The 12,793-nt window shown below is 46.9% G+C and overlaps 1 protein-coding gene across 19 annotated transcripts in view; it reads left to right on the top strand.

Annotated features, from left to right (window-relative positions):
- KIF1A (kinesin family member 1A) overlaps positions 1 to 12,793 on the top strand; it is a 143,623-nt gene that overhangs the window by 68,328 nt on the left and 62,502 nt on the right. For all 19 annotated transcript variants that reach the window (XM_059730860.1, XM_059730859.1, XM_059730857.1 and 16 more), the window contains 9 exons: positions 1,862 to 1,941; positions 3,044 to 3,119; positions 7,335 to 7,414; positions 8,145 to 8,251; positions 10,354 to 10,437; positions 10,785 to 10,965; positions 11,089 to 11,161; positions 11,499 to 11,592; positions 12,384 to 12,532. In XM_059730860.1, the coding sequence (XP_059586843.1) occupies positions 1,862 to 1,941; positions 3,044 to 3,119; positions 7,335 to 7,414; positions 8,145 to 8,251; positions 10,354 to 10,437; positions 10,785 to 10,965; positions 11,089 to 11,161; positions 11,499 to 11,592; positions 12,384 to 12,532 (924 nt within the window). The remainder of the gene's footprint in view (positions 1 to 1,861; positions 1,942 to 3,043; positions 3,120 to 7,334; positions 7,415 to 8,144; positions 8,252 to 10,353; positions 10,438 to 10,784; positions 10,966 to 11,088; positions 11,162 to 11,498; positions 11,593 to 12,383; positions 12,533 to 12,793) is intronic.

Below are 12,793 nucleotides of genomic sequence, written 5' to 3'. Positions count from 1 at the left end.
AGGAGGATCCACCCACCTCTTGTGTTCACAGGTTTTCAGGGACTTGAGCAGGGTGGAATAGGATCAAACTTTTAGGTATTTAAGTCCACTTAAGCACCTGAATCAGTGGAATAGAATCTGGCTCTAAATTTCTAGGCCAAAAGTTTCGAAAGAGGCTAAGTGATTTTCAGTGTCCAACTCTGGACCTATTGAAGATTGGGATTTTAACGTCATGATTTTTCTGAAGTCAGGGGCTCATCGTTTCCTGACAATCAGGCCTCTTGGAGGTGTTACAACTGGATATTGAGGTTTCCAGAATTGCTGGGTACTTTTGAAAAGGCTTGGCTTGTGGTTTTATTTGTTTATGTTATTTACCATGCTCCCAGACCACCGGGACCATAGGAAGTGGTGTGCTGTGTGCTGTGTTTCCGTTGGTGGCTCTTTCATTATGTGTAATGAAGTCAGTATTCCTGAAGTTTTGCTGGTGTTGGTACCAATGCTGGCTCAGAGGCTTTTGGATACAGTCCAGTCTGGCATTAAGTGCCTTCCATGAGGTGCTTAGTATCCTCTGCATTAAGAAATAAGGGTGCTTCAAAGCTGCTACAAGATGCTTAGCATGAAGCCAGAAGGTGGCAAAGTCATGGCAAGGACTAATATGACCTATTGGTCCCTTGCTTTCCCAACCAACAGGCCAGATTCATAGATTCATAGATGTTAGGGTCGGAAGGGACCTCAATAGATCATTGAGTGCGACCCCCTGCATAGGCAGGAAAGAGTGCTGGGTCTAGATGACCCCAGCTAGATGCTTATCTAACCTCCTCTTGAAGACCCCCAGGGTAGGGGAGAGCACCACCTCCCTTGGGAGTCTGTTCCAGACCTTGGCCACTCGAACTGTGAAGAAGTTCTTCCTAATGTCCAATCTCAATCTGCTCTCTGCTAGCTTGTGGCCATTATTTCTTGTAACCCCTGGGTTACAAGTCCATCTAATGCATTGCCAGGTTCTAGTCCATCTAATATCTAACTTTTCCATCCTGCATCAGACTCTGAAAAGACCTTAACATTGTTACTTGTATAATATGCCATCATCTTAAGGCTAAGTCACAAAAAGCACCCCCCCACACACACCCCCTCAGCTTGTGCATTAACTATTTTTCAGGGATATGAGCATGATGTAACAGGATCATGCCTAAATTCCAGAGCCCACTTAGACAGCTAGTAGGTAGAATAGGATCTGGCCCACAGAGTCTGTAAATATGGTGATGACCAGGAGACCTTGCTGAAAAAAACCCTCTTAACCTGCCTCATCCTTGTGCACCATTTAAGCCAGACTGAAACTGGGGTTCACTCTTTCTAGGCAGGAGACCAAGCAGTGCCTCATTTGGGTACATCATGTAGCACCCTGAAGTAATGCAAGTTAACACGTGGGGCATTTTTACACATAAAAGTGTTGCAGAACTAGGTGCTTTGAAATGCACTTGGTGCTGTGTCACTTGCAGTTGTATAAGCAGCAAAATGTGTATCAGCACACAGAAAATGGTGGTGGTCTGCTTTTGAACTAAAATATACAGAAGGTGTTTTAGTTGAAAAGCACACCACCACCATTTTCTCCCTGCTGACGCACACTTCGCCACTTATACAACTGTAAGCAATGCAGTGCCATGCACATCAGCTTGCATGCAGAGCAGATTTGATTAACTGATACTCGATTAATTGATGCGCTGGCTCTCTGGCATGTCCAGGCATGAAAATGTATGTGTATAAATGCCTGTGATGCGGTGCTGATCACATATGCAGAACAGAGTAAGGCCTAAAGAGCCTATGCAGCTACATCACCAAATGCAGTGGCATTAATAAAATACTAACCTCTACCTCCACTCCTCAGGAAACCGAGAAGATAATTGCTGAGCTGAACGAGACCTGGGAAGAGAAGTTGCGGAGGACTGAAGCAATCCGCATGGAGAGGTGCATGGGCAGCAATGGGATTTGCAAGAGCCAGTTGTTCATAGAGCCCAGTTCACGCTCAGGACTTAGTCACCTTTCTGCCTCCCCTCTGCTGGGATTTGCAGGCCCCAGTTCAGTTGCCTGGGCAGGTTGAAGAGGCTTGGGAGCCCAGGAAAAGCTGGGATACGAAGAACACCAGGCCATGGCCCAGCTCTCTCAATAACGTCCCTGGAACTCCCTTCCCCTGTACTAGTGACTCCTGCAGGGGATGATGCATAGACCCAGCTATGATCTGCTGGGGGGGGTCCCACTGCACTGGGAAGATCACTTCTGTTGTATATATGGAGCTGGACCAAGTCCTTAGAGTCTCACCACCAGCCCATTTCCACAAGCTGGAAGAGATACTGGATCAAATGCATTGTTGAAGTGAATGAGATAGAGAAAACAAAGTCCATCCAGATGTACTTTCAATGTAGTACATCAGGTCTTCTGCAGGGAGAGTTGGCAGCTTTGGGGGTTGAGGTATCCTGTTTGGAGTCAGGAGACCCAGCTTTGGCACAGGCCTCTGACAAGTCATCATTTAATTTCTCTGTGCTTCATTTCCTTTTGCTCTGCAAAATGGGATTGCTACAACATCCCTTCTTTCCTGCTGTGTCCTAGACTCCTAATGTTTATAAGGTGCACTGAGATCCTCTTGTAGAGGACACTAGATAGAGTTGATATTCATCCTAAATGTCATGCTTGCTTTTGTTAGCAGGCTGCCAGGAAATGATGTTACTGATTTCCTTAGTAGACCGTGTTCATCAGTTTAATTTTTCTAATCAAATTGTTGATGATGATAGCAGTGACACTTAGAGAGCAGGGCCCCCCCAGTCCTGGGTACTACATAGAACTAGCCTGGGGGTCTTTGTCACCCCCGTCCACTCCTCCCCCCTGCTCCTCCTGTGCTTGGTTACTTGCACTTGTCGCAAGTTGGACCAAGAGTTCTTTGAGGCAATGACACACTCTACACAGAGGAGTAGGTAACCCTTTGCTGATTTCTGCTGGGTTTTCCAGGCAGAGATGTAATGCAAACTGAAAACACTGGCTGGTTTGACTGGCTTTTGCTTTTTTTGTTATTCAGGGAAGCTTTGCTTGCAGAGATGGGCGTGGCCATGAGGGAAGATGGAGGGACTCTGGGTGTGTTTTCTCCTAAAAAGGTAGGGTTCCTTTAATACCTTCCTCTAGGCACATCGGATCCTTTTTAGCATGTATCTGCTATGTGGCATATAGTGTATTACAAATTTTTCCCTGGTAAATTGCTCTGAGAAGTGTGACTCGCTCCATCTATGTGTTTTGTGATACCTGAAACATGAAGGTGACACTTCAGTAATCAGCCCTGTTCATTGTTTCATTGCTGGTTGTCTTATTAGAAATCGACAGGTCATTTTCTCTTCTTGACCTCAAATTCCCTGCCACACCTTTCGCACATAGAGTAATTAATATAAAAGATGCAAGCGACTGCAGCAATCAGGATCTGATTGGGTTTTAGATGCAATTCATTACAAACCTTGATTTTTCAATGTAAATATTTTAGATTGTCCTGCTGGTCACTCTAGACAACTGCAGAATCCAGGTATTCCTTGCTAGAGAATTTAGGTCCAGTTTGCCGTCTGTGGAGTATGTAAGCAAGGCCTTAATTAAAGCCCTAATATGCTGTGGTATACTGGCTCTATCCCTAATGAACTGGTAGAGAGACACCAGTATTATTATAATTGAGGTAGCTGCAGCAAAGAAAACCTATCACCAAGATCTGGTGCAATATTGGGCTACTCCTGGGCACTTTGCATTGTACATTCTTGCTAATAATTGGTCATCCAAACAGTTATCACAATTACAACCTCCAGTTTATGTTGTTAAGCCTGGAAACACTGTTTTTTGTAATGGAACATAGAATCATAGAAGAGTAAGGCTGGAAGGGACCTCAGGAGGTCATCTAGTCCAACCCCTTCTCATGGCAGGTTCATCCCTATCTAACCATCCTAGACAAGTGATTGCCTAATTTATTGGTACAACTGTACAAACAACCCTGTCACAAAACTATCAGGCACATTGCCTCAATCACCAAGAACACTCTAACTCGCCACAGGTAAAGCAGGGGGATGAGGGCACTGTTAATGTCCTGCGGCTGTAAAGACAAGGGAAGAGCTTGTTAAATTACACTTAAAAGATCCAAGGAAGAAGACCATACTGTTGGCTAAGTCCTACCAGTGGTAGAGCAGGCCAGGGAAGCAGCTGAGGCATGCAGAATTATAGGGCTTTTGATGGTTGGATTGACCAAGTGGTCTTACTGAAGGACTGTTCTTAATACAGCATACCTGTGTGTCACTGGTGAGCACATGAATGAGTTTGGAGCCCTGGGCTGCATACATGGAATCCCACTTGGGCACTGGAGTCATGGATGTGGTTTATTTCATTCATTTGGATGATCATAATTATAATGTTTTTTTTGTTGCATATTCGAGTTGTTTCTTGTTCATTTTTATTGTTCAGCTGCTGCCTGTTAAGCCCCAGGACATTTGCCTAGAGAGTGTGGGGGTATATTCCCCCAAGCAGGTTGGTCTGAAGGGCAAAGTTGTAATGATCTGAGTGGCTCCCTATTTAATATTTTCTAAACTACTCTGTGGTAGAAACCTACCTGAATTCTCCATTTGCTGGCTAAGGAACCTGGCTTTGAAAGATTTGCAAACCCAGCATGAGGAGAGGAAAAAGAATGAAGATATTTGCTCTATTATATTCCATTGATCATTCACTTTCCTGAGGGATTTGGTAGAAATGGAGTTAATGCACTTACCCCCCCACCACTTGTGGTTGCAAGTCTTGAGTGCCGGTACCAGCTAAGAGAGTTTCATGGCCTCAGCACTAATGGTCATGTGCCCAGATCCTAAGGCAAATGCACGAGTGCCTGTGTTCAGGAGAGGCCCAAAATCATCCTAGCATCCTAGAAAAAGGAGGAAGTGACAGAATTTTGTGCTGACTCAGGCTATTGTATGTTTGCCTCTAACTCGCTTGGGTTCTGCACTGGTATGTGCTTATTATTAAGAGCTTGACTATAAAACGTTTGGAGGAGCAGAAAAGCTCTCTTCCTGCACACAGGCAAATTGCTTGCCTATGCCAGCTGGCACCATGGAGAAGAGATTGTGTTCTACCCTATTCTACTACCTCCTTTTCTATGCCATTTGGATTGGTTCACTTGACCAGTCAGGTTTGGGGGAAGTGTTCTGGGGAACAGTGGGGATTCTGCATGTGGTAGCTTTGGCAGGTCAATGCAATGTCTCCTGTAGAGTCTCATAATCTTATCTATATTCCTGCAAGACTCTCTTGCAAAGTTCTTGTGGTTCCAAGTTCTTCCCTACATATGAAAGCTGTGATCCCCAAACTCCTGTTTGGATCAGATAATCCACTCCCAATTGAGAAAGGTAGGAAGAAGGAACAATACCCTCTTGTCTAGAACCAAGCTGTTCTATAGGATGATATTGAGGAAAGGGAAGTTTGAGGTCAGAAAGGAAGAGCTGTCTTAATGGTTAGGGCACTGGGGTGGGAAGCAGGAAACCTTTTCTGTCACAGACTGTATGTGTGACACTGGGAAAGTCGCTTAGTTTTGATTGCCATTAATAGCATGAATATAAGAGAACTACCCTGTCTTCTGGAGATGTTATGAGAATAAGTACACCATCAAGGATCAGATGCTCAGATGCTAAAGGAAGGAGACCATGTAAGTAATGCTTGTAGATGGATAGCTACCAAGGCAACATGTTCCCATTTGATGTTTAACTAGATCGATAGAGAGAAACATGGTCATTTTCAAAAGAGAGTTTCTAATACTTGGTGCGTAACCATATTTAGGCATATTTGTGACCTGAAATAAGCAATGTAATTTTCAAAAGTGCTGAGCACCCAGAAGCAGCCACAGAATCAAGAGAAGTTGTTTAGCATTCAGGACTTTGTAAATTAGGCCCAGTTGCAGTTAGGAGGTTAATGTTATACACCTGGTTTGAACAGTCTTGCCCATTGGCTGTCTCCACTTTTTTCCTAGGTAATGTTCATCTCCCCTCCTGCTTTTCATTCATTTAATGGCAGTCAGGCCAGTCTCCTTTCTGCATGAGCTTCCCTAAATCAAAATGGATGTCATGCCTCCTCATTGTCACTTCAGCAGTCCTCCCCAAACTAGATCCAGAGACCAAGGCTAAGCAGAAGCCACAAGGATCAGTTTAGCCTAGGCTGCAAAGTGGAAAGTTCTAAAGGAGACAATGGGAGGAGCTTGCTTGGCGGAGGAGGAAAGTAGTGAGGACATTGAATACTGGGATTACGCTGTCCTGGATTGCACAGAGGATGCAGAGGACACAGTCTGGCACCCATTACTCCCAGCTGGCAGAGGAGTTTAGTAATCTGGCCTTTCTCCTTGCACATCTGGCTGCTCCCTCCCTGAGAGGCAGGGACTAAGATTTCCCCCCTGAAGAATCCACCTAAAAATCTGGAATGGCTTGAGGCCTCTGATCTTCATCTGCTGTTAAACAAATCTTCCACCCCTTTTGTGTGTGCTGCCTGTCCACTCTTGCACGAGGAACTGTTTCTGTTCATCTAAGCATGTCATTCAGACTGATTTTGTGGTGGGTGTGACCTTCAGCACTCTCCCATGAGTGACTACTCCTGAGGTTATAGCTGTGTGAGTTTCCCCCCAAAAAGGGCACAGACAAATTCCCTCCTGGCTCTGCCAGGGGTGCTGGTAATTGAATAAAGAACCATGGGTTGGTGCCTTCAGAAGCCTCGGTGCTAGCACAGAAACTAGGTTCAGCTGAGGAGCAGCATTGTCTGTGCCCCTAAGGCAGACATGAGCTTCTTGGCTTTTACTGCTGGGCTGCAAAAGGTATTAAACAACTGAGCCAAATTCCTTTCAGACTTTCCATGCCAGGTGGGGAAATGATGTCAGTGCAGAACAGACCTGATTTCCTTCTGGCCTGGCCTATCTAGAACACTCATTAACACTGTGAAAAATGGGTGTGAATTGGGGCCATTCTGACTGGGGTGGCATGGTCCACCTCCTGGGCATGAAAAGAGAGGTGTGGGCAGAGAGCACCAGAGCCCTAGTTTTGCTATGCCTTTGTTTCCCAAGCATTTGTGAGACTTCATGAATTCAGGTACTTTTAAAGTAGTTAGGCTCCCCCCTGTGGGGAGCCAGGCCCCTGGTTCTCAGCAGCCCCTTGCCCAGCATGTTCTTTTTCTGATGTGCGCAGGGGTGGGAGTGGATGTTTCTTCTAGCAAAACAGCCCATTGCGATGCAAGGCTGTCATTGCCCAGCTGGCACATCCCCCTCTCAGCCTGCTGACAGTGGCTTTGAACCTCTCTGTGTCATTATTTCTTTCCTTCACTCGTAGACACCCCACCTGGTCAACCTGAACGAGGACCCACTGATGTCTGAGTGCCTTCTGTACTACATTAAGGATGGAATTACCAGGTAAGGGTATAACCATACCATCAGCAGGGCCCCAGCGACAGTGAGGCCAGAGCTAGGCCAGTGTGTGGGATCCTTTCCCCCCTTACCCTTCAATTCCCTGATAAAGCAAATCCGCAGCCTTCTTCCCCTTGAGCTCAGATGATTAAGCCATCTGTGATGTGCTCCCATCTATAGCCCTGCTGTCTGCTGGGTCACTGAGCTAGGCTTGCCTTCCAGAAGTGACCTGGAGCTAAGCCTGATGGATCCATTTGTGTGGACTGAGTGGAGTGTGCTGTGAATAAGAGCTGAGCAGGGCTGTTCCTATTGAGCAGGGTCCCTGCTGTAGCCCATCCTGGGCATAGCTCAGGACTCCCCTCTGAAGAAGCCTCTCCCCACTCCCCAAACAACCGCATGTGTACTGTGAAGGTAGGTGGTCTAAGAACCTCCTATGATTTTCAAGAGGGGAATCAGAAGCCACTGTGCCACCATCTGTTTGCATATTAAAAGACAGGCATTTCCATAGCAACTTCTGTGCATTGCTTGTGCACTATGGCCTGCCTGTGCACTGTGCTGCCTTGCCTGTGTGCTGGGGTGGGAGGAGCGCCTGCCTGTGCACTGTGGCTCTCTTGAGGCCTGATGGAAAGACTCCTGGTGGCTTTCATAGTCTGTGGATCAGACGACCTGTTCCAGGATCCTGAAAGCCTGAGGTCCTGCTACCAGTGAACCTACTAAGTTTGTGGCTTTACTGCAGGGTCGGCCGAGAGGATGCAGAGAGGAGGCAAGACATTGTCCTCAGCGGACATTTTATTAAGGAAGAACATTGCATTTTCCGAAGCAACATGAAGACTAGTGGTGAAGGTAACTCCATGCAGAGAACCCAACATGCTTGCACTTTTTTTTCTTTTGTTCCTTTCAGTTCACCTCACACTGGCTCCTACTGCATGTTGCCAGGCAGGGGTGCTCCAGCTGCCTGCTAGGTTCATGAGGCCAGCTGTGCTGATACCTGTCGCAGGTGGGAAAAAGGATTCCCTCTCTCCCTGCTTCTGAAGACACACAGAAAAATGCAGCCTTCACAGAACAGCCTGTGCCATCTCCATCTATCTCTTTGAGTGTCAGGCTCACTTCCTCCCCACATCCCCCCCAACCATCATGGTCACACTATGATGCTAGAGCCTCTGGGAACTTTTTTAAATCCCCAAAGCAGATAACAATCCCCCTTTTCCCCTTCATGCTCAGAGGCACATCCTCTTCCTTCCCCTTCCCCCACCTGCTCCTACTGCTTTCCCCACTGCTTCAGAGCTTCTCCTGCCAGCACCAGTCAGGCTACAAGGAGGCTGGATTCAGCTGGGATAGGGACAGTGGTATCAGCAGAAGTGAGTGGGGGTGCATTCCCCCACCCTCCCTGGTCTTCCCAGGAGCAGGCACAGGAAGGGGGAACTCACCTACCCATCGCTTCTGCTGCTGTCACTGTTCCCAGCTAAGCCCACCCCTGCACAGCCCAGCTGGAGCAGGCAGAAATGCTTTTGGAGCTTCCCTGGTTCCTGGGACAATAGGAAAAGCAGTAGCAGCAGATGAGGAAAGGGGAGAGGAGGGGACCTGCCTCTGAGCATCGAGGGGAAGGAGGGAGACTCTTACCACATTGGAGATGTTAAAAAAAGCCTGTGGAGCTTCCACAGTGTAATCCAATCTGGAAGGGGGTGCAGCCATGCTACTGCACCCCTCTGGATCTGCCCCTGGGTTTTGAAGATCATGTCTAATGTCAGGGAATGTTCTAGGCACCCATGGGAAGGAAGCACTCTGGGGCCTTTGATGACAGTCAGAAAACCAGAAAAGCCCCAATTCCTTTTCTGTGCCCATTTGATACTGGAGGTAGAGGAGATATGTGGCACCAGAGGCAAATCGTGCATGGTCTCCACCTTCAATCCACTTAGCTGAATTGAGTTAGCAGGTGGCCCTGTAGGTCAGGACTGAGGTGCTTTGACAGAGCGGGTACATCAGGGTGGTGGGGGATTCAGGACTGGTGCTTCTTCAGGTAAGGTGCTAGGTTGGCAGAGTAGGACAAAGGCCACATATGAGGTCACACTGGAGGTCTCTGGTAGGTTTCCTCTGCCTGCAAAAGCATGTGGGCCCTGTCTAGGGCAGCAGTGGCTGAGGTTGGGGGTTGGGTTACTGGAGGGAGAAAGTTATGACTACCTGTGTAATGGGTTGGCACCCCAGTGCTCCAGCCCAGGCCTGCAGCACTCCACAGGGCTTTCCTAAGGGAAGCTCTTGATGTAAAACCAATAATACAATAAAGACAAGGAGAGCAGTTTAGATGCTGTAGCAACAGTGTCAGATTAGCAGCAACATCCTGTAAGATTATTATGGATCTGGGGACAGAGATTGCCTTCCTGCCTCTCCTCCCATCTGCCAGCTCAGCCTATGTCAGCAACTAAGCAGGCATATAACTGCATATAATTCTAGCATATAACTCTAGCATGTAACTGCTGAGCTGTAGAGTTTATAGCACCCCACCGTCTGTCTTCCCAATAAAAGGCTGCAAACTTTTGTTATAGAAGCTGCCAGGAGATGGCAGTACAACAGCATCAATGCACAGGGAACAATTTCCAAAGATCCCCAAAGATTCCCATCTTTGTGCACACTCCTCAGGGCCGTGTGCTGCCCCGCTTACTCACTGACCTCTGCATGGGTCTATAAGGATTCTTGTGAGACAAGTTCCCTCTGTGAAGGGGATGGGGAGAAGGGCTCAGCATTATCAGGCAAGGGCTCCAGGATGTTGTGACCACGCAGGCTGGTATTCAAAGGCCGAACAAACCACTCTTCTTTCCTGTGCTAGACTTCAAGGGCACTACCCATGCAGTTTTCCCAGTACAGCCAGGAGACCAAGGCCTTTCTGGCTTCCTCCTTCATCATGTTTTACTCATTTCCTCTTGTCTCTCTCACCCTTGTCCTCCCTGCAGTTGTGGTAACCTTAGAACCTTGTGAAGGGGCTGACACCTATGTCAACGGCAAGAAAGTAACAGAGCCCAGTATCCTCCGATCCGGTAGGTTGCACATCGGGGTGGGGGGCCATAACTGGGAGGTGGAGGTGACAGGGGGAAGAAGTCTGAAGAGGCATTGGCAAGAGAAGGAGGCTGTGGTGAGCCATTACATAAGTTTGCTCCCATACAGAAGCATATGTGTCTGGGCCATGATCTTCAGGGGTGGCTTTAGTGATACCATTGCAATGATGGAGGGGGATCATCTATATTGAAATCTTGGAGGCAGCTTGTGTGCTTGAGGTCTCCTTGGTGGAAATCCTGCTCCAGAGCCCTTGCAGTTTATCTGGATTTCCTGTGCTCTCTGGAGTCCTCATTGGATAATTCTAGAGCCTTTCTCTCCACCCCGACAGGAAACCGCATCATTATGGGGAAGAGCCACGTGTTCCGATTCAACCACCCTGAGCAGGCTCGTCAAGAGCGGGAGCGGACCCCCTGTGCAGAGACACCTGCTGAGCCCGTAGACTGGGCTTTCGCTCAGCGAGAGTTGCTGGAGAAACAAGGCATTGACATGAAACAGGAGATGGAGCAGAGGTAAGAATGGCTGGATGGTGTTGAAACAGCAGAGAGGTGGAACAGAAAGAAAACAAATAGCCCACCATGAGGTCCTGGGCCTCTAAACAGACTTGACATTGTATCCCTCTTGATTCTTCCTAGGCTTCAGGAGCTGGAGGACCAATACAGGAAGGAGAGAGAAGAAGCCAACTACCTTCTTGAACAGCAGAGACTGGTATGTGGTTTATTCTATAGCTTAGCCAGGTATCACAAGTCACCATCAAGGGGTGCTGGAGCTTACACTTGAACTGCATCACTACTGTGCTGAAGTGGATGGGCAGGATCTATATGTTATAAGGACACTACATAGACTGGAAACTTCATTTGTCTCTATTTTCTCAGGCCTTTTATAACAACAAATAAAGCTAGGGAGCAGATGGGTTTTCTATAAGAAGGGGAATATTTCTCAGTGTTAAGGGATGGCAAAGGAGCTGGTAGAAAAAGGATGGTCAAAATCTGGAAGGTTATTGTTTGTGAGTTATTTCTATATCTTCTTCCAACTGTCCCCTCAGGATTATGAGAGTAAACTGGAGGCTTTACAGAAGCAAATGGATTCCAGATATTATCCTGAGGCCAACGAGGAGGAAGAAGAGCCTGAAGATGAAGGTGAGCATTTAGTGAAAGAAGACAAGTGAAATAAATTGAAGGGGGAAGAGGGGTGAGGTGAAAGTGGGAGACAAAGAGAGGATGAGTCTCCTTAAATTTTGTTTGTCAATTGTAGTATTCACACATTTCTATGTTTGAAGACACGGGGAATGGAGGGGGTTGGTCTGTTAACGTGAAAGTCTGAAAAAAGTACAAAGTCAGAAACACTCCCTTATAAAATAATTGTATATACATTAGGTGGCAGTATCGCATCATGGCTATGTGTTTGATGTCACCAGTGGAGCTGTTTGGATGCTGGTTGGAGGAGGCAGATACTGTAATATTAAGTCCCTTTGTCTGAACTCAGTTCCTTTAGCTTTGTGGTTTCACCAGACATTTTCAGCATCTTCTTTAGTTACTACATACATAATTTAAGCATAACTATTTAACATGGACATGTTGCATGCTTTTTAAGGTCCCATTAGACTAAAGACAGATTCTTCACATGTAATTAACAAGAAGCAGGGTGAAAACAAATGAGACATCAAGAAATAACACTAGGTCTCGTGGCAAAATTACTATAAGTAAAAATATAAAGTTGGTATAGAATACACTCTCGATGTAAAACTAATAAAGCAATAAAGACAAGGGAAGTAACTTAGATGCTCTAGCAACAGAGAATTCATCACCCCACATACTGGATGGAGTGAAGGGGTTGTGAGTGTAGGTCAGTAGGTGATTGTTGGTCTTACTACTGGCATGTGTAAGGGGCATTCTCTAAAGTGAGTGACCATGTCTCTTTGCTTCTACAGTCCAGTGGACTGAGCGGGAGTTTGAGCTGGCTTTGTGGGCCTTCCGGAAGTGGAAGTGGTACCAGTTCACATCACTGCGGGACCAGCTATGGGGCAATGCCATTTTCTTGAAGGAAGCCAATGCCATTAGCGTGGAGCTAAAGAAAAAAGTAAGCACTTCCTGTCACTTTTGGTGCCTTTGGGACTGTGCACCCACATTATTTTCTTTCCATTTTTGGAGACCAATGAGTGTCTCCACCTCTCTGTGTCTGCTGGGCCTGTGGGACCCAGATTGTTACCAGACAAGGAAGGCCTGTGAACAGGCATTGAGCAAACAGGATAGAAATGGCAGGATTCTCCTTCAGCAGGATATTTGTGGTTGGTGTGGTCTGCCAAGGTGGGCACAGCTGGGAACAATTCCAGGCACCTGC

The sequence above is a fragment of the Alligator mississippiensis genome, chromosome 7 (assembly GCF_030867095.1).
Source record: "Alligator mississippiensis isolate rAllMis1 chromosome 7, rAllMis1, whole genome shotgun sequence".
In the NCBI taxonomy this organism is placed as follows: domain Eukaryota; kingdom Metazoa; phylum Chordata; order Crocodylia; family Alligatoridae; genus Alligator; species Alligator mississippiensis.
This window is presented reverse-complemented; position numbering and strand designations above follow the sequence as displayed.